At 40.4% G+C, this 20,629-nt stretch overlaps 2 protein-coding genes across 4 annotated transcripts; one reads left to right on the top strand and one right to left on the bottom strand.

The window, feature by feature from the left end:
• Positions 1–324: 324 nt before the first annotated feature.
• palb2 (partner and localizer of BRCA2) lies at positions 325–12,272 on the top strand. Of its 3 annotated transcripts, none has more exons than XM_015397403.1 (12): positions 325–701; positions 777–836; positions 2,469–2,631; positions 2,743–4,074; positions 5,333–6,651; positions 6,770–6,922; positions 9,059–9,141; positions 9,547–9,696; positions 9,769–9,882; positions 10,908–10,995; positions 11,075–11,271; positions 11,352–12,272. In XM_015397403.1, the coding sequence occupies exons 1-12, from the start codon at positions 624–626 to the stop codon at positions 11,590–11,592; spliced, it is 3,978 nt and encodes a 1,325-aa protein (XP_015252889.1). In that variant the 5' UTR covers positions 325–623; the 3' UTR covers positions 11,593–12,272. The 3 variants fall into 3 exon arrangements, with proteins under 3 accessions (XP_015252889.1, XP_015252888.1, XP_015252887.1); XM_015397402.1 differs by having other exon boundaries at positions 2,746–4,074; positions 9,766–9,882; positions 11,352–12,271; XM_015397401.1 differs by having other exon boundaries at positions 9,766–9,882; positions 11,352–12,271.
• A 1,468-nt stretch (positions 12,273–13,740) lies between these two features.
• plk1 (polo-like kinase 1) lies at positions 13,741–19,684 on the bottom strand. Its single transcript, XM_015397413.1, has 11 exons — positions 19,026–19,684; positions 18,702–18,870; positions 17,333–17,477; positions 17,166–17,259; positions 16,842–17,067; positions 16,684–16,726; positions 16,492–16,592; positions 16,311–16,388; positions 15,614–15,768; positions 14,606–14,788; positions 13,741–14,518 (listed from the first exon to the last, which is right to left on the bottom strand). The coding sequence occupies exons 1-11, from the start codon at positions 19,386–19,388 to the stop codon at positions 14,327–14,329; spliced, it is 1,749 nt and encodes a 582-aa protein (XP_015252899.1). The 5' UTR covers positions 19,389–19,684; the 3' UTR covers positions 13,741–14,326.
• Positions 19,685–20,629: the final 945 nt, after the last annotated feature.

Here is a 20,629-nt window from a genome sequence, read left to right as displayed (position 1 = left end):
TTTTTATTGTAATTTTTTTTAAAGCTTTTAAACAATATGTACAGACGCATTAGGCATGTATAAACAAAGAATAAATCGAGTTGCTATGTGTTCAAGGCACACATAAAATGATAAAATGAGAGAAAATAAAATGACAGATGTTTAACAGAAGGGGAAAAAACAGAAGAAAAAAAATACAAACAATGGGGCACTAATTCTCATCAAATAAGTGCAGAACCATAATATAATCTATACATGTCTGGTTTCGCATAATCGTCGATCGAGTCATCTGGGTTCCATTGCTCATACCTGCCGGAGTCGCGGGGAATTAGAAGTTAATCAATACCGGAAAAATCGATCAGTAAAGTAACTTATCAACATGCTAAAGGAGGGGTCGAGCTTAAACTCTTAATTTTGACATGACATCAAAGAAAAACCTCTCGTTACGCTTCTTTTGACTGTAGCCATTTTTAACTTTTGTTGTTACATGTTAAAGTTAATGTTCGTAATGAAAGTAACACTTTACCGTTAGCTTTATGCTAACACCATAGAAAAGATCAATCAGAACATGTTTCTAAGCTAAACTAAGATGTGACAACTCAGCGTCATTTGCTGATATGTAAGCCGTGTGTTGGCTGAGCAGAATGGAGGACAATGTTAGTGATTTTTTGCACAGTGAGGAACAGCTTAAGACTACGCTGCACTGTGATGACAAGGAGAAGGTAAGTTCTTTATTGATTTCTATATTTCCTATAGTGGATACCGCAGCGTTACTCATTCATCTTATTCCGACTCAGCTTCGTAGGAAACTGGAGCAGCTACAAAGGGAATATCTGAAGACCGCTCAGAGACTGAAGGTGAGACACTTTCTCTGCACCTTTGGAAGGAATCTAGGAGAGATCAGGAGGAGATAAGTAGCACAGCTTGGGGCAAAGTTCTTATAGGATGTCAGATGTGATTTTTCAGTTTTTGGTGATGACTTAACAGAGATATATTAGATGTTAAAGAGTTGGGATTAGAGCTGCAAATAACCATTATTTTGCAAATCGATTAAGCTGACGATTTCTTTTTTCGATTAATAATCGCATCGCTAAAGTTCCTTGAAGAAGACTTTTTATGAAATTAAATCAGGTGAAACTAACATTTTTCTGGATAGAGCATATTGACAAATGAAAAAGATTTTTATCATAAATGAAAAATGTTTACAAATGTCTGCTATGAATTCTGATGTAACTACTGCTCTATATAGGTTGATCTGTCAGCAAAAATTATCTTTGACAGGCTCTATACTCCAGTTAATGGTTCGTCAATTACTAAATAAGATGACGATTATTTCAATTCTAGTTTAATCACGATTAATCTGATTGTCCATCCATCCATCCATCCATCCATCCATCCATCCATCCATCCATCCATCCATCCATCCATCCATTTTCTGACATGCTTAATCCCAAGTGGGGTCTCTACAGGCGAGATGCAGGGTACACCCTGGACAGGTCGCCAGTCCATCACAGGGCAACACAGAGACAAACAGGACAAACAACCATTCACGCACACACTCACACCTAAGGAGAATTTAGAGAAGCTAATTCACCTAACAGTCATGTTTTTGGGCTGTGGGGGGAAGCCGGAGTACCCGGAGAGAACCCACACATGCTCAGGGAGAACATGCAAACTCCATGCAGAAAGACCCCAGGCCGGGAATCGAACCTGCAACCTTCTTGCTGCAAGGGGCACTGAGCAGCCTAATCTGATTTTTTTCAGCCTAATTGGGAATAACTGTTTGTAATCTAACACCAATTTAAACTTAAACCCTAACCCCTGCCCTTTCTTGGATGCTTATCGGTCTTCCTAATGCTTTTTATTCAGTAATGTTCTCTAACCCACCTCTGAGGCTTTCACTGAACAACTGCTTTATACTGAAATGAAATCATATAGCAGTGAACATTTATTACTGTATAAGGCAACAAGTTGTACTGGACTTTCTGTAGTAGTATGAGCGTAAAGGAGCTGGAAATAAATGGGACACATGACGTTTTGTGATCCATAGTTTTTGATCTGATTTGGTGATTTGAGATGCATACAAATGTTTACAATTATTAGTTTTCTAAGTGGATCAGGTCTGTAGTCTATTCACACACAAAATCAATAAATTTTGGACAGGAGTAGGATAGAGAAGTTCATCAGGAGGTGTGCTGCAGTAATGGGGAAGTGTTTATCTTTGCTGTCGGGCAAATCTATCTATCTATCTATCTATCTATCTATCTATCTATCTATCTATCTATCTATCTATCTATCTAATTAAATTAATTCATAAAGATAGTTTGAGAACTTCTCTCTAACAGTTAAAATAAAAATAAAAGTCACAATTTAAAGGTGAAGAATGGGAGAAGAAATGATACCTATCAGCCACATTGCTGGTTTATCACAAGCAATAGGGACTTTTTCTTTTTTTTTAACATAATATCCACATGTTGATTCCTGCACAGCGTGCCGAGCGTTTGGATGCAGTGAGAAGGCATGTGAAAAGTAGGATTTCTCTCCACAAGCACCAAGAGCAGAGAGAGCCAGTGGTTACATCCAACTCTCTCATCAGTCCCTCCTCGTTTATTCTCAACAAGGCAAGCATCCCTGACTCACAACAGTATCAGGGTAAGTCTGACTTAATGTGACCTAATACCTCATTGTACTTAATTGTAATTTCACCAGAATCACAGCTGAAACTGTATACATGATTTTTTGAGTAATTATCTGATGCTTTAGCAGATGCAGTAGATTCTGATGCATCCAGGAGGAAACCGGTGATACAATTCTCGCTCCCTGGAGACTCTGCATACCCACAAACCCCAGATCCCAGCAATGACATCGCTAGAAGCCACAGACCCAGCCCGGCCTTGCGGCTGCGCTCAAAACGTAGCCGCTTACGCTGGGAAAGGAGGAGTGCTGACGCTCTCGACAGCAGACAGGAGCAAGCTGAAGGGATTGAAAACACAGAAATTAAAGAAAATGTTGTCAATGAAAGTGAAGAGCAGTTTTCCGAGTCGCCTTCTTTGCTACTCACACATTGGAGCACACAAGAAAGCACTGAATCTGGAGACAAAATGGTAAAGGAGAACCAAAGACCCCAGGATGACAGAGGAGAGGAGACTGATCAGGATGTTCATCTGAAATTTGGTAAACCTGCTTTAACCACAGATGAAGGGCAAGATGTTAGAGAAAACAGTTTGATGGATAGTGAGTTAAGAGAAGATGGTATTAGGCAAAGCAAGGAGAGTGATCCAGTAGGATGTGAAGAGAAGAAACAAGAAAACACTAAACAAAATGCTGCCCAGGTGACAGGAATTGAAAAACAGGAGGAGATTGTTGAAAACAAAGTAGAAAAGAATCAAACCACAGCCAATGAAAAAGCTGCCAGCCTCCTAGACTCCTGCACGTTAGTTGAAGGACTACTTTTCCCTGTGGAGTACTACATTCGAACCACAAGGCGTATGGCGCTTTCCCAGAGCCAGCCCGATGTGCAGGCGGTCATCCAGTCTCGGCTCAGTGCAGGGCGCCACCGCAGGAGTCGAGGCCGCAGCAGGGGAACCCACAGGGACTCCCAGCAACGCGACCGAAACACTCAGACGGATTCATCCTCTTCGACAACTCCGTCCACGTCTCTAGAGCCTCTTAAACCATCTACTGCTAATCCCTGTGAAGACTGTAGCCAGAGCTCCATTGACACTTCCAGCTCTGACATTCCAGAAGGTCCCTTTCCACCTCCAGTCCCCAGCCTCCGTCCACCCAGAGGAAGAAGGAAAGGCAGAGGTAGAGGCAGGGGGAGGTCTTTGAGACCACCCGGATGTAAACAAACCCCCATTACCGCTATACCTTCTACTCAGTCTATCCATCAGGCTGATGAGACACATGCCTCTGCAACACCATTACCAGAAGATCAAGAGACATCTGGACCCCAGCAGTCCTCCACCCACAGCTTTCCAGCCCAACCTGCTGTAGTCAGTGGAGCTCCAACCAATAATGCTGCTAACGCCCAGGAGAAAGTCTATCCCATCTTCCTGAAGTGCAGCACCAGCAGAAGCCAACAGATGAACACAGGTAACCCTTAGATTCACACATTACAGTGACTGTTCTATAGGCTGGTGCTTTTTTACAGAGATTAAATCAATATAACCTACTGGTTCTTTCAGTCTTATTGAACTTTCTAGATGCAAAAAAAGGCAGACAGTTTTTTTAAACAACTTTCTTTTGAAGTGCATTGCAAAAATATTCACACCCCTTTAATCGTTGTGCATTTTTAAACATTACAGCCAAAAGCTACAACCTATTTGGTTGGGATTTTAAAATACGAGCACTAAGTATTGCTTCACTGTACAGAATTACATTTATTTATTTATGTATTTATTTAGTCGTTCATTCATTTATTTATTAATTTATTACCAATAAAATTCAGACAAATGTGGCATAGTTACACACGATACTGCCTGTTTTTAAAGTTAACAGAACTTCCTTGATGATGCACTTCCATCTATCCCACGGCCCTTGGGGTTGCATCTAAAATAGAGAGAGATCTGTAGTTTTATTTAGGTCTGGACTTTGACTAGGCCTTTTTAGGATGAATATTTCAAGGGACTGTGGCAGATTTGTAGAATGCAAAGCTAACAGTTTTCCTGTTAATACCTGAGCTCACATCTGCACAGCTTTGCAAAACAACTACACCGAAAAGTAATCACTCTTTGCTTTCCACTTTGTATTTTAAGAAATAGGTCTTTTTTTTTTTTAGAAATTAAGCAAAAAAAAAAAAAAAATGCAGGAAGCTATTTAAAAGAAAGCTGTATTTTGTAAATGTTGAGACACGTCTTTGATGCATTCAGGGTGTGAGAACGCAAGAGAAAGCAAAACATCCTGACAATAAAATAAAAGTGCAACAAATTTACTCTTTTTTTTCCATATTTCACTTCTAAACTGGATTTGGAAATGTTTGCAGCCCTTTGAACATCTCACATGGGACCAGTAGGTCTGCTAAATCTTAGAACGGGTTTGTTTTTAAATGACAGTAACACCCTCTGTTGGCGATGGGACTTAACATATCTCTTGTTTGTTTATGACATTATTGAATGCTCATTACAAAAAGATATAAAAAATAATCATATTTTTTGTTATATTGAAGAGAAACCTCAAACTAAAGGGTAGTATTAAGGAACAAAGCTTCTCTAGTGTTGCGCAGTGTCAAAAAGATTTCAATCCAATCATGAATACCTGAAATCTTTAAATATAAGCTACTGCTATGTTGTTGTTTTTTTGTTTGTTTTGCAATTGCTTAATATTATAAACCTTTTTTATTTGTATCCTGCAGGCACATCAGACTGGGCGTCTCTTCTCCTGCCCCCCGTCTCTTCGTTGCCTCAAACACCCCCGCCTTCTCTTCCCTCTCTGATCCGCAGTTTGAAGAACTTAGACATCCTGCAAGATTTCCACCTCCCTGATGACCAGTTTGCCTCCCTGAAGCTGCACAAGCTCCGTCAGGTTGCCATGGAATCAGGCCACGAACAGTTCTCCACCCCATCGCACAACACACGGCGACGCTCTAACTGCCTCTACAGCGCCATCTGTCCACCGACGCCCTGTCGCCTCCCGCTCAGTCTCACGCCTTTGATCTCAAACTGGCCCTGTCCGAACGAGAGCGAGCAGACAGAATGCAAGCTCACCGATAATTTGAGTAATAAGAGCGTAACTGAAGAACTATGTGATCCAGATGTTTCAGGAACTAATATGAAGCTTGACGTAGACAAACTTAAAGATTCGAGCAAAGCCATTTTAGAGGTGCAAGGCATCACTGGAAGCTGTGAGCTGGAAGAACGTGACACTGGGACTCAGAGCTGCACATTCTCTAGCCGTACTGCTAATTCTATAAACTGCGTTGACCTGGAAGCTCATCAGGATGTGGTGGGAAGGAGCGTGTGCAAAGAAAATGCTCACTCAGATGAGTCAAAAGTGGAGCAGCCTGCTGGAAAGCATATTCGTTTACATGATCCCATACCGACAGATCCTCAGTTTGAAGATTGTTCTGTCGCTGAGCAACGGTCCTTTTGTTTCAGTGAAAGTAAAACAGCAGAGGAGGCTCCTACAACCTTTACAGATTCCCCAGTATGCTCTAAGGCTACAGCAAAGCTTCCTGTAAATGGCTTAAACCTTCAGTATTCTTCAGGAGATTATGAAGAACCTAAAACAAACCTTTCCAAAGACACAAAGATGAAAAATACAGACTCTCAATTTGTGTTTAAGTCTCCTCTGGAGTCAGTGGTATCCTCCTTTACACCCCCTTACATCCCCTCATCCACTCCAGCATCCATCCCAGTCCTGCCCTCCTTGGGAATCACCCCTAATCCCGCCCAGCTAACTTCCTCGCCCTCTGCTCCTGCTCTCTACCCGCCTCCACCTCATAGCCCTTCCACTCAGGAACTGTCTCCTCCTGATCTCTCTCCTATCTCCTTCATCACCTCCCTCCCTCCCAGTGTTCCTTCTCCAGCTTTAAGCGATCAGGATAAGAGAGGAGAACCCGCCGCCTGTCCGACTGCATCCAGTATCCAGCTCCAGAGCTCAGCTGTGGAGAAGGGAATGACTAAAGAGGAAACTGCAGATAAATGGCTGCTGAGGTGCACACACACACTGGAGGTAGAAACTTGTTTTTCCTCAGTTCTTGTATTGTGAGCAGCAGTTACCTTCACTGTGTTTATTATCTCTTCAGTTCTCTTTCCTGGGGTAAACATCTGCCTTACTTTCTGCCTTTCAGGCACCGGCTGGCGGCTCTCTGGTGGATGCGTGCTGTGTTTCAGGTCAAGGTGGTGCTTTGTCTGTTGCAGCCGCAGGAAAATGGGCGGTATGCCTGTGGAGCCAAACCTCAGAGTCTGACTGGAGCCTCAGACACACCTGGACCTTTAGTGAGGTGACTGAATACCTCCACAGAGGAGCTTTTTTTTAGTTATGTTCATTTGTCTGTCTATTAGCAGGATTAATTTAAAAGTTGTGAACAAATTTTAATTACAACATTTTTAACAGAGGTGCACTGCATGCCAAGGAACAGTCTGATGCATTTTGGTGATGATCCAGACCATAAACCAGATACAGGATTTATTTTTATTTATTTGTTGGAACGAGCAGTTCTCCCCTAAACCAGAGGGTAGCAGCAGTGACTATTGACAGCTTTTGCATCAGACTCAAAAGTCAGAAAGTGTAATACTGAAGAGAAAAACACCAGAAAAGGGAGCCATGCATTTGAAGTCTTGATCTGCGGATAAAACAAGAAAGCAGAGTGAATGAAGAAGGTTAGAGCAGAACTGACACCAGAGGCTGCAGAGACCCACCGATCCTCTGTCAGGAAATCATTTACCAGATTTGCGCCTCATGCTAAGGAACAATCATTTAAATTTGGTAATTATCCAGAATATGTCACAATTTGGGGCAAATTTTGCTGCTTGATGGAGATTTGCACTCTCAGATTGCTTTTCTAGATCTATTAGGTTTTATGTTTCCTGCTTCCGAGTTCCTCGAATTGGATCTGCTCTCATCAGGATTTGGAGGCATAGGGACTAATTACAAATCAGCATGTTCTCAGTTTAAATGTCCAGATGGCTTCCTTCCACTGCCCAAATATAGAACTGCTATCTCAGAGGTTACTGTCATTTTATCTTAGTTTTGGGTGCATGTGTTTCCTGTGTTTATCTCTGTTTCCCTGTGATGGACTGGCATTCTGTAATGGGTCTACCACTACATTAAGACCCAAACATGACCCTGCTTGAATGATCAGATATAGCCATTTTTTTTCTCGGTTTCCAGTGCAACAGAAACAGAGAAATTAAAAAAACAAACCACTGGACTTTTTCAAGTTTGAAGACGCTTTGCTTCCCATCCAGGAAGCTTTTTCAATTCAAAATGTCAGAAATGGCATTGAGTTCGAGGCTTTATGCAGTAGCCCAAAATAGCCTTGTTTTTGTTTAGAAAAATAGCAAATTGAAACAGCAGAAAGGGTCCACCCCTTTGGAATGGGGGTCGTTTGGCTTCTTTGTTAGCCTGCAATGCCCCAAACCTGTCCATGTCTTTGAAAGGGGGTCTTTAAGGGAATTGTTGGCTTGGCTGAATAGGGGAGGTCTTCTGTTCCACTGTAAAGGGGTTGAGGTTGCAATGATAGCGGGAAGGGATCAACTCAATTGCTGCATTGTAGGTTTTTTGAAAGCGGAAATCTGAGTCCACCCCCTCTGTTTTAGGTTGGTTTTTCTTTCTTACTACAGATGGCTTCCTTCACGCCCCTCCCAAACCACCTTTTTTTTTTTTTGTCCATAATGTCAACATTCTGGTCCTGAAAAGAATGTCCTTTCTCCATAAGGTGTTGTGGAGAGGTTTTTTGAGATGTTTTCCTTCCACTTAACTTTTTCAATGCACTTGTGGAGGGGGCAAATGATTTTTTGTCTGTAACATTTCTCTTCTAATCACCCATTTGGTGATTTTTTTTTTTACCTAGAAAATGAACTTTGAGATTTCATTAGCTGAAAGTTTTAACCCTGAACGCAAGGCTTTTATTTTGTTTCGATCAAATTTGAAACTGCATCGTATTGCCTAAATGAAGAAATATACCATGATATAGGTTTAGTTCATATCGTCCAGCTGTAATTCTAAGTTATAGAGTAGCTCTTGTATTTTGTTTTGTGCAGCCTTCTGCTGCAATCCTTCAATAGTTTACTTGTCAAGACTTTTCTTTGCGATGTGGCCTAATACTTGAATATAGGTTGTCTTATGAAAAAACCCAGACCAGATGTTTGAAGGACCAGTAAAGATCAGGCTCTGGCACCAAGATTGTCCTGATACATTATGTTAAAATCATGATTAGCATTTTTCTTTTAAGTATGCAGTGCATTACCAGCTATTTAATTAATTAGGATAATACAATTAATCTGTGGACTGATAACTTCTTTCTTTAAATGAATTAAACCCATTTTTATAGTACAGTGCAGCTCTTCACTTTCAGGAACTACAGAAAACCGAGAGTAAGGAATGTTTATTGATTCATTTTCTTTTTTTGTTGCAGCCTGTGATAAACATATTTCCCGTCCCAGACTCTGAAGGCCTGATGTTCGTATCTTTGGGTCAGCTGGAGATAAGAGAGCTGAGGTAAGAATATTGTACGTCCCTTTGTGGTGTGGCAGAATTGGTTATACTCTGGCTGCATTAAAAAGTCTTTGTGTAAATTGTAATGATTTGGTGTGTCGACCCCTACATAAGGGAGAAAAGACTTGAACTCTGTCAGGGAAGTTTTTTTAAAAACAATGAAGCTACTAAGTTTGATGAGCCTCTGTACATGATGGCACATAACTGCTTTAATCAGATCTAGATTTCTCACATTTAAAAATCTTTAAATCATCCAGGTTATACAAGCATAGATTTAGTTCCTTCTTTAATTTGTTGGATGCTTTATTGCTCATTCTTTTCATGCCCTTCATGTCAAGCCAAGCTCATGAATAAATGAACTCAGTAATAATGTTTAACTGTCTCTTGTGTGTGCGGTTTGTTTTGCAGAATGCTGTCCTGTTTCAGCCTCCGGCAGATGCTAATATGCGAGGGCATCATCCATGCAGTGGTTGGCTTGTTCAACTCCAGAGTGGTTACCTCCTCCGATTCTACTGTAGGCTCCACCCTGCAGGTGTTTACGCTGTCAGACAGCAGCAGGTAAGGCGGACTGTCTCCCGTCTCTCGCTGATACACTGATATTAGATTCTAATTTAGCATGTCTTTCAGCAGACTGAGTTCTCAGCCTCTTGTGTCTCCTGGTGTCTGTGTGAGCGCTCTCGCTCCAGTAGAGGGACTTCCTGATGCTCTCATTGGTACAGATGAGGGAGGACACCTTTTTATCTGGTGAGTGATGGTGGGAGGGAGCACTACTGATTAGATCAAAAACCCACCCATTGTTTTTACCTCCCTTTGTTAGTAAATTGAGGAATTGTATTTTTAAATTCAATAGTGTGTATTACTTTAAAGAACGGTAACTAGGGAAAAAAATATGCACAAGCCTCAAAACCCTTCATAACTCTATAACCACAATGGTCAGTGTAGTTTGTTTTGGGGTTTGATGGATCAATAGTTCATTACATCATCCTGATTTGAAAAGGTGGAGTTCAAACACAGACTGGGATCTGATCAGTATTTCCTCAGACTGGAAATAAAATAGGAAAAATATTCAGATTTTTAGGCTTATTTCCATGAATTCTGTCTTCTAACTGTTGTATCCTGTCATACCTCCTTTCTCCTACTTTCCTTCCTCTTAAGCTTGTATACTTCAGTCCTTTATCCTCCCTCCCATTAACTGTTTTCTTCCCTTTCTTCCATCTCAGTCTGCCTTTTCTTTTTAGTTAATTTACTTAATGACTTGCATGTGTCCTCCTCCCTACCTCATCCATGCTTTGTTCTCTCCTTTGTTACCCTCCTTCCTTTTTTTCATATCCTACATCCATTCCTATTGTTGCTCCTTCCTTTCTTATGGTCTACCTGTTTTCCCCCCTCATGCCCCTTCGTTTTTGCCATCCCTTTTCCATTTTTACCTTTGTGTCACCCTTTCCGTTCATGCTGGTGTCTTTGCTTCATTTATCCTTTCTTCTTCCCTTGTGTCCTTTCTTCCTTCCTTCTTTCCAGTTTCTGTTCTTTTTTAAGCAGCAGGGAGAAAGACATTGCTTAGTTTTTGGAAAGACAGATAATTTCAGAGGCTTACGGGTCTTCAGTCTAAGGTGAAAGTTCACCGTCTGCAAAATAAAAAAAACTAGATATGCATCCATATTTTGAGCTATTTCACAAACAAGAATGGGCAAAGATGGGAGTCTCTCAGTTTCATAATGGATTAAAGGAAAAAAAGTGATAATTTTTTTATTTCTGTCATTTTCTTTAAGGAATTTAAAAACTGGCCAGCTGCTGAGCAGAGTGCTGCTAGAACACAGTTTATCCAACACAGCCTGCCTCAGAGGTTACTCCCACTGTGTAAGTAACCCCATGATATGACTGTCACCTCAAGTGTGAATGATTATCTTTATGTATTTTTCTTTTAATTGTCGCGCAGGGATTGTTGCTAGTTCTGCTGCAGCATCAGTTCCTGAGATCCCTGGATCTAGAAAATAAAGAGAAACAAGAGAAAAATGAGATTCTTTCAGAGGGGAAGCTGAAGCCAGCATTGTTCTCTTTAGTTGGCATAAATCCTCTGAGTGGAAAATCTGTCTTGGTTACTGCGGTGCGTCCTCCGAAGAGTTGGACCGGCAGGTAAGATGAAGAGAGATGGAGGATAAGTTTGTTTGGCACACATTAGTGTGATGCACACCTCCTCCTCCTTTGCCCAACAGGATCTGTGAAGTAGACATTAACCGCTCCAGCATAGTGGGCCTGAGTCAGAGCGGTCGTGTCTGCGTGTGGGAGCTCGGAGACGGGGGAACCCCTCGGACGATGGAGGCTCCGGAGGATGAGGACTGGCAGCTAGCTCGATGGGGGGAAGAGGACTCGCTGGTGATCGGACATCAGAACGGAGACGTTTCCTTGCATTCCTACAGCAGCGTCAAGCAGATTCATCACACTAAAAAAGACTAGAACCCCGCTGCTCTGAGAACATTGATCAGTTTAAGCTGAACTAAATCTATTGTCACCTTATCAACCAGCCTCCCTAACAGAAGTTCCTCCTCTTTGCTCAGGCTGCTGTAATTACAGATAACTGATGTCTTTTCATGCTGTAAATCCAGCAAAGCAGCAAGAGGAAGATCTGGTTTTATCTCAGATGTGAACCACAGGAACTGTTTTTGACTGAAGATTTCCAATTCTTTCTGTACTGTTCAACTTTACTTTTATCACCACTGCTGTTTTAACTGTTCTTTGCTTATATGCATGAATATTGTTATATTTAAAGGAGAAAAAAAATTCTTATAGTTTGTATTAAAGTTTTCTATTAAAAATGCGCATATTTGACTTGTTTTCTTTTTCTTTGGACATTAACTGCTTTTTATCAAAGCATATTAATGGGAAATAGATTGAAGAGGAAAAGTGATTATAATAAAAAAGACAACAGTAATAACCAGAGCCTTGAGAAAACAAATGAAGTTAAGCCCATTTAGAGTGTGGGGTAGATCCACAAGGCATAGATTGTGGCTGAAGTTGGTGTTACTAGATTACAACTTAAATTCCTTTAGTAAAACTGTCTCGGTAACATCTGAACCATTTTAGCTTTTGGCTAAGGAAAAAGAAATCTCTTCATTAATCATAATTTCTCAAATCTTCTGTAACATTTTTAAACACTCATATAACTGATGATCTGTTTCATCCATAAATAAAGAGATTTTTTTATCAGTTTGGTAAAAGAATGCTTCTCATTTTTATGCAAAATCAAGACTGAATTGCATAAACATTTCCACCCATCTACCTGTATTCTCTGAACTTTATTCTAAAGAACTTTGAGATAATTTCTAATAAATTGGAGCTATGTAAATAAAGCAGTTTATGAATTTGAAGAACTGAGTTTCTCTTTTAGTAACCAAATATAAGTAATACCCTTTTAGAATAGAAAACCCCTTCATTGTCCCACAATGGGGAAATTGTGATGTTACAGCAGCAGCAAGAGATAATAGAAAAAGAGGTCACACAAATGTGGACCTTAAATTGTATAAAAAGAGAATAATTGCTGTAGTGTTCAGTGTTTCTACAATATAAATACTGTGCATCTGGAGAATAATAAACAGATGTAATGGACATGTTAAAATGAACTTATGAATTCCTTTTTAAACTCAAGAATTTTTTTTTTTTTTTAGCTCTTTCCCATTACACAAAAATGACTGAACCTGTGCTTTTCCAGGATGCACACAAACATGTAACTTTTTGATGCACCAGAATCAAATGAGTGGCTCGTTGCCACATCTCTGCTGAGCTAAAATAGGGGATTGAGCCTTTAGATTCAGGTGTGTTAGAGAAGAGATGAATCTACGGTAAGTTACAAGATGGGAGCTCTTGAGGACTGGACTTTAGCACCCCTGATCTAAAATTTTTTTGGACATTCAGATCCATGAACATGAAGAGCTATAGAAACCAAGTAAAGTTGAAGCTTCAGCATTCTGGCGATTTGAGATTTCCAGGATCAGTGTAACCATCTACCAAAAAGAATTCCATCTTTTTTCTGTCATCAAAATGTATTAAGATACCAACAGAATTTCTCAGAAAGCCTTAGTACTGTGTTCTCTCAGATGAGCACACCTCAGTCCAGCATATCTATTGCTAATACAAATGAGCCAGACATATTTGCATTCATCCCTTTAGTTTTGTATGAAAAAGACTTTAAACTACCTCGAAGGGCTTTTATCCCTTTATTCATGTACAAAAAAACAAGTTGAGGTCAGATTGCCCTACGCTTCAAAAGAACACCAAAAAGGAATTAGGTTTTTATGTACAATGCTTAATGGATAACACCCATTGAGATAGTTTAAAGTCTATTTTTCATACAACGGTAAAAATCTGCAATTTCCCTCTGGGATTATTAAAGTATTTCTGATTCTTAATGGGTATCAACTGGTTATGCTGGTCTGACAGGGTATGCTCATCTGACAGAACAGCGGCTGAGTAGCTTTACCAAAAGCTTGAGGATAATGACAATAATGGTATCCAAAGCTAAACCTTAGTAACACTTCATTCCTGCAATATTTAATGCAAACCTGATATGGATCAGTGATTTACGCAACTAAAGCAAAAAATAAAAAATGACAATTTCAATGGAATCTTTATTTAAACAGAGGTACACCATTTTTACAAAAAGGGAAGCATCCTCAACAGTATGTACAATTGTACAAATGCACATCTCATCGGAAAGTCCCAAGTTAAAAAAAATATATAAGAACAGGAAGAATGTACATGTTCAACATCAACATGGTCTAATTCTACACACAGAAAACCGACTTAGAAACAGAAAAGAGGTTGGAGAGGCCTACTTTAATCCACATGGACACCATAGGCTCAGTCTGAAATGCTTCCCACCTCTAAACTTCAAACAACAGACCATAGTGCACAAACAAAGTAGAAAAAGTATTTTCAAGATTATCCGTAGCTGTTTGCAATACAGCAGCCGAGTGTAAAGGAAAGCTTAATTAAAGTCACGGTAAGAATGAAAGTTTCTATTAACAGCAGAAACATTTAAAAACATGAGCAGGAAGTGACACTTTGACACATGAAAGGCATTTTCATTATATAGAGCATTTACAGGTGAGATAAGTTGCACTGCCTGCCCCAATAAAAGATCATTCAAAGGTTTGAGTCAGTGTCAAATGGTGAAGAATCCTGGAAAAGATGTTTACTGTGCAGCAGAGGACTTGTTTTCCAGCAGTTTCTCCACCATGAGCCTGGCGTAGCGCAGGCGGCTAGCCAGTTCCTTGCCGCAGCCAAATTCCTCCAGCAGCGACAGCTTGTAGGTGCGGAAGCCCTGCTTCTCGTCTATGTAGGTCACAGCCCCCATCAGCGGGCACAGGATGAGCTTGGTGTGGTCCTGGAAAAATCAGAGGCGTTAGTCATGAAGCGTTGCAAGGCTGAGAACAGACCAAAGAGGAGGAACGTGAAGCGGGTCTAATCTAACCTGGAAGAAGTTGATCTGAACCAGTCCGTTGGTGAGGTGCAGGACGATGGCGCTCTTTGTTCTAAACCACAGCGAAAGGTACGGCAGCCGCGCAAGCTCGTCCCCTTCCTGCCGTGCCACGTTGGCACCGGCTTTCAGCAGGTGCTCGCTCATGTAGTTACGGAAGTACTTCAGCAGCGTAATCTAGAAGAGAGTACACAAATTTATTGAGCATTACAGAGAAAAATAAAATCAGGTTTGTTTAAAGGCACAGAGAACAGTTTATATACAACAACCAGATTGAATCAACCTTAGAACTATAAACTATTAGCCCCATTTACACTACCTTTTGAAACCATGCCGACAGTGTAGCCGAGACAACTGTTGAGTGTAAATGGCATGCAAACTGAACCAGACATGAATGAACCGCGCAAACATGGTACTAGTTCAGCAACAGGGCTTGGCACAGTTCAGTTCTTGGTTGGTTCTTAGATAACAAAGAGATCATGAGCAGACCGTGCCATCCCCTTACAGTCAGCCTCCATAATCATGAAATTTTAGACATTCATAAAAATGCTAGCTGCCGTACCATGAGGCACGATTTCCAGTGATGATTCTGCTTAGCAGTGTGATGATCCTCAACGTCTGTCATTGTTTCCTGTGTCTATAAGCCCTGATTAGACCATTGTTTATAGTATCCACTTGTCAAGTAAATTCACCAGACTGCCTTCTTTGCCCGATGCTCCACAAACAAAAAACATCACCATAATAAAACGTCCCGAACGCTGCCATTTTAATTTGCTTAATTCCCTCCTTCAATCTTAGAGAGCAGTAGTACCGTAGATAGTCACTAGGAGGCGATGAACCGTCATAGTTTGATGAGATATATAGTTTAAACACATTAAATATGAAACTTGAAAACAATAGACCAACAAGGCAAGAATGATAAGTGGATGGATATCCATCATTAGCTCAATAGATGGTGGGGTAAAAAAAAAAAAAAAAGTTCCTTCCAGAATAACTACTCACCTTCTTGTTCAGCGTAGGGGGGAAGGAGCGCACACTCATGTAGGACTCTGCTGCCGTCTTATCAATATACTGCAGGCTGTCTCCATCCGCGTACATAATGAGCCGAGTGTAATCATTGAACAGAACACCCACACTGTTATCACACAGCTGGTAGCCTAAAAATCAGACATTCAAAGTTCTTGGTGAGAATCTGAATTATTGTTAATCCTTCAATTAATTCATAAAACCTTGATGTGACAAATAAAAGTTAAATGTAAAATATAGCCTTTTATCTCTTAGATGGGAAGAGAAATAAAGCTTGCCTGCAACGAACCCTTGTTTTTGCTAATGATTATTTTTTTGAGCAGATAACAAAGGGTGCCTTAAAGAAGATTTTTGCAGGGATTAACCCAAGCAAAGGTAAAGCTATGCCTGTTGAGGAGTTCTAGATGGAGCATATTCACTGACGAGAAGCTTTACATACTTCATTGCAAAAAGAACAAAACAAACATCACAACATTTTGCATTAACAGTTTAGTTTTCACACATATCTTAACCTGGATAGTAATGATCCTATTCCACACTTTGAGGTCATCTCCAGGACACTTTACAGGTCTATTAAAAGTAGATATCTGAACCACCAGTTCACCAAATATATATTTTTACTCATTTTCTTTTTAAACGCCTAACTGTTTGGCATCACAGTCTGAATACCTACCAAGTCCATATTTGTCCGAGTAATCAACCCATTTGCTGATCCAGAAAATGGGAATGCATGCAGGATCCTCTGCTTCGTCTGGAAACAAAACAAAAAAAAAACAAATCATTGAATACAAAGCTCACAGACTATTTTTTAAACTTGATTCAGTGATCCAATAAGAACTGCAGAGTGGACCGACCTTGCCTGACCACTGCCTTGTCCAGTGGCTTGGAGGCCATGATGCTGTTGAGCTGCTGCAGCATGTCTTTCAGGTGGTTTTCTGATGGTTGGCATTGTGCTCTACACAGAGAAAACATGTCACAATGGCTTCTAATTTCCACAGTACGTTATAAATGAAGAGCAAAACCCTAATTCTAGATTTTCGACTTACTCTGGCACAGGCTCATCTTTTAGCTCCATTTTCTCAGTCCCATCTGCAAACAGTAAAAAGGAAAACCCATTAATTTCCTACAGCCAGAGAAATCTAGATATAAAAATTCATTTTGGATCGATGGCCTGCCAGGGGCCAAGCAGGGGAAGACTAGTTACCCTTGTTATTCAAAGCAGTGAGGGGACGGCGCTGGCTGAGCTCTGCAGCGGTGGAAGGTGCGATAGAGAAGCGCGGGGCCACTGTGAGGCACGTGGTTGGCAGGCGCATTGGGACGTAGCCTGACGTGAAGAACTCGTCCTGTTCCAGCTGAGAGATAGTTGGCCTCTGAGCAGGATCGGCGTGCAACATCCTCTTGATCAGAGACGCTGCAGCTGGGTTGATATGCTGTAAACAAATCATTTTGTTTACACACATGGTCAAAAACTGCAATTCATCATTCTCTGTATATGGAGACTACTCAATGCACAGTTCAATGATCTTACCCAGGGGATGACGTAGTGGTTTTTCTTAATGCGGCTGTATGTTTCCTTCAGACAGGAGGTCTCAAACGGGGGCTTACCCACCAGTAAAGTGTACCTGACAGAGCAGTTATACATTATTGCATTGGATCAGGAGCTGTTGCCACATGTAGCCGTGTTCCCATACTTACAGTATGCAGCCGAGTGACCAGACATCCACTTCGTAACTGTGGCCTTTCTTACAGAGAACCTCAGGGGCGATGTAGTTAGGCGTTCCACACAGCGTCTTCTTCCGTTCACCATCAAACTCTATTTTAGTGGCCAAACCAAAGTCCCCTGGAAAATAAAGATGGTGTTTTTGTCACAATATAAAATAACACGCTTATGGACAGCTGTGTGCTACAAGTCCCTGTATTGGCATTTATTCCTCAAAACAAGAGTGCAACAATGTGAAGCACCTAAAATACAGACCTCCAGAAAAAAAACCCATAGAAAATAAATCTATGAATGCTGCACAAAAAAATCTGACAGCTGGTATTATAGTGGACAATACATTTTTTTTGACAGATTTTGAATCATTTTAAATCTTAAGAGGTTAACTGTCCTGGTTTGAGGAAAAGCTTGACTCCATTGAGCCAGATGTTGCTTTGGGCAGTCGAACTAACAGAATAAAAAAAAAGAAATACAAAGACAATCCTTTAAATCCATATAGCTGTCTGACAGTGTACTGTGACGCTCTGCAGGTGCATACATGGTGGAAAATAAAGTTTGGCCTTATAGCTAGTGTGTTAGACTACTGATTTATTCCTGCAATGGTATTGGGGGAAACATCTAGACTTAAAATGGTTACAGACTAATGTTTTTTTATTAAATGAATAAGCTGCCTTTTTTTAGTTAAACATACATGACATCCATGTAGTTCTGATATATGTACTAAATATTTTGCTGTATTCAGAAAAAAGAAATATCTGAAGCAGTAGATACATTATAAAGCCAACTCATTTGACTTCAGAGCTATGCACCAGTGAAAGTTTTAAGTGTATTCCGTGTATTGATTAAATAACAGTAAATGACAAGTTACGGGATTGAATAATTCACCATATATTGTTCTACATATTAATAACTTTATTTAAAGGGTCACCTGGATATCAGACTAAACCAAAGAAACTTTCTGATGTCTGCAAGCTTTCAGCAAATATACCCATAACCCTACAGCAGCATAGAGGCATCGTTCCCACAGTCACACATCATCTCTGTGGATATTCTGTAATAATATTTTAACTTTATTGATGTCATATTGGAGATATTTACCACTTCATTTAACCCATCCCCCTTGGGGAGCAGTGGGCTGCCATCGTGCGGCGCCCAGGGAGCAATCGGGGTTTAAGGGTCCTGCTCAGGGGCCGAGAGTGGCAGTGAGGCTCAAACTAACCTAACCACTAGGAGCTGCTCCCTCAATCAATCAGTCCACTGAAAACACACACCTACATCTACAAATAGTTGGGAATTTGCTTCAATGTGTGTGGAGTAGCTCTGAAAAGCGCAATAAACATTCCATACCTATCTTGACCTCCATGTCATCATTGAGGAAGATGTTTCCCAGCTTCAGGTCTCTGTGGATGACTCTGTTGTTGTGCAGGTAGTGGACTCCCTTCAGCAGCTGGGTCATGTAATACCGGGCCTCTGGTTCTGTCACAGCCTTCCTGCGTTTGTGCAGCTCCAACAAAGACTGAAAAAGCAGGACTTTTATGAGCACAAACTATTCTACTGGATTCTTTCTGTGAAAATAAACATGTTTTAGGATAATCTAAAATTATTTTCAAACTTAATTGTATTTCTTTACAGTTTTTAAGAGGTATAAGATCAGTTTATTTTAACTCTTACCCTTCTTCTGCAGATTTCCAGCACCACAAATACAAAGTCGTCGTCCTCGAAGAAGCCCTGGAAGCCCACGATGTTCGGATGGTTGAGGCTCTTGTGAATGGCGATCTCAGACGTCATCTTCTCCCTCTGGTGCTGCTTCAAAATCAGAGCTTTGGGCACCACTTTCCCAGCGAACACCTGCTTTGTCTTCATGTCGGTAATTTCGTAGCATTTGGCGAAGCCCCCCTTCCCGAGAAATCTTCCTCTCGTGTATTTCTTCGAAGTGCGGGGGTCAACCAGGATATCTGGGATCTCTTTCAGAGGCGCCGACTTCGGATCGGAATGCGCAGATGATGGCGCTGGCTTCGCTACACCAGCACTCATTTTGGATTGAGGCTTTTCGGTGATTTTAAAGGAATACTAAACGACCGAAGCAGTTCGCTAATCGATTAAAGTGAACCCAAACTCGACGTTTAGCCTGGGATGCTAGCTTCCTTCCACTTGCATTTGTATTTAAATCAAAACTAACACCCCTCTTTGCTCACGCACTCATTAATACTACACTAAACCTTTAAAAAAGAAGCATAAAAAGGCTGAATATTTAAAAAAAAACATCAACTAGTTGGGCAGACGTGTCCTACGGTACTTACTCGTTCAGCCTGCCCTGCCTTATGACAACAGTTTTCGGTACAAATTTAAAACGCTGCCCTTGTCGTTATCGCGTCTTCTGATTGGCCGAGTCGATTTGAATTCTATGGGTTTGCACCAATGCATCATGGGATAGCGATGCAAAAATAGCCTATCGCTGAACGAGAAAGCCACCCCGGCGTTGTGATTGGATGATCGAAAACCGATGGTTGCTCATTTCTTCCTGAAGAAAGGGATTATGGGAATTGAAGTGCAAAGTAGAATTAAGCACCGTGTAGCCGAAATCATAGTTTAAATCTCAAAGTGTTTTTAATGATTTATTAAACATTATTCGAGTGATTGTATTTTGAATAGGCCGCCTACTATTTGCAACAAAAAAAGACTATTAAATCCATTTTATAGAAAATCGAAATTGGAAAACGAAAGTATAAGTTTGAAGAAATGTTTGAACAGTAAATGTCGCTGTGGTGTGGAGTTTTAAAAAGCTGTTTGTGGAGGACATTAGTTTGAACACATACTCTCATTTCAACCTTTTTTAGGTCCACACTGTATTTTAGGAATATTTCAGAAATTATGAAGCCATGTTGCTGAGATTCTAATCCAGATGCCCCAAAGATAGGAGATAGTGTTAAACTCTCATTTCAAAATCTGATCTATAATAACTCTTATCTTTAGATCAAATACAAGCATTATTAGACTAAAATTTATTGAAATTATACAAGGAACATAAACTGACACTGATCAACTTAAGTAGCATACCTAGGTACAAAATAGTTTATTTACAAATACATTAAAAAACAAAATTGTAACATGAGCAATGTGTAAATATAGGTAGCTAGTGTTAACAGAGTAAACCATTACCATAATGTGCATAAAAATATTAAAATGGAAATATTACATAGTGGTTTATTTCTCTTGGTTTTGCACATATTTCAATACATGTCGTCTTCATACAAGGTTACTTTATCTAGGAGAGG

This window comes from Cyprinodon variegatus, unplaced genomic scaffold (genome assembly GCF_000732505.1).
Source record: "Cyprinodon variegatus isolate N-32 unplaced genomic scaffold, C_variegatus-1.0 Scaffold860, whole genome shotgun sequence".
Lineage (NCBI taxonomy): Eukaryota > Metazoa > Chordata > Actinopteri > Cyprinodontiformes > Cyprinodontidae > Cyprinodon > Cyprinodon variegatus.
This window is presented reverse-complemented; position numbering and strand designations above follow the sequence as displayed.

Bases quoted from the DNA above. Each gene is read 5' to 3' on its own strand.
- palb2 (XM_015397401.1), top strand. From the start codon at position 624: ATGGAGGACAATGTTAGTGATTTTTTGCACAGTGAGGAACAGCTTAAG. The intron at 837-2,468 runs GTGAGACACTTT...ATTCCTGCACAG, and splicing joins AGACCGCTCAGAGACTGAAG to CGTGCCGAGCGTTTGGATGC. The intron at 9,142-9,546 runs GTAAGAATATTG...TTTGTTTTGCAG, and splicing joins CTGGAGATAAGAGAGCTGAG to AATGCTGTCCTGTTTCAGCC.
- plk1 (XM_015397413.1), bottom strand. From the start codon at position 19,388: ATGAGTGCTGGTGTAGCGAAGCCAGCGCCATCATCTGCGCATTCCGAT. The intron at 17,478-18,701 runs GTATGGAATGTT...TTTATTTTCCAG, and splicing joins TGACATGGAGGTCAAGATAG to GGGACTTTGGTTTGGCCACT. The intron at 15,769-16,310 runs GTAGGTATTCAG...TCTGATTTTTAG, and splicing joins CTCGGACAAATATGGACTTG to GCTACCAGCTGTGTGATAAC.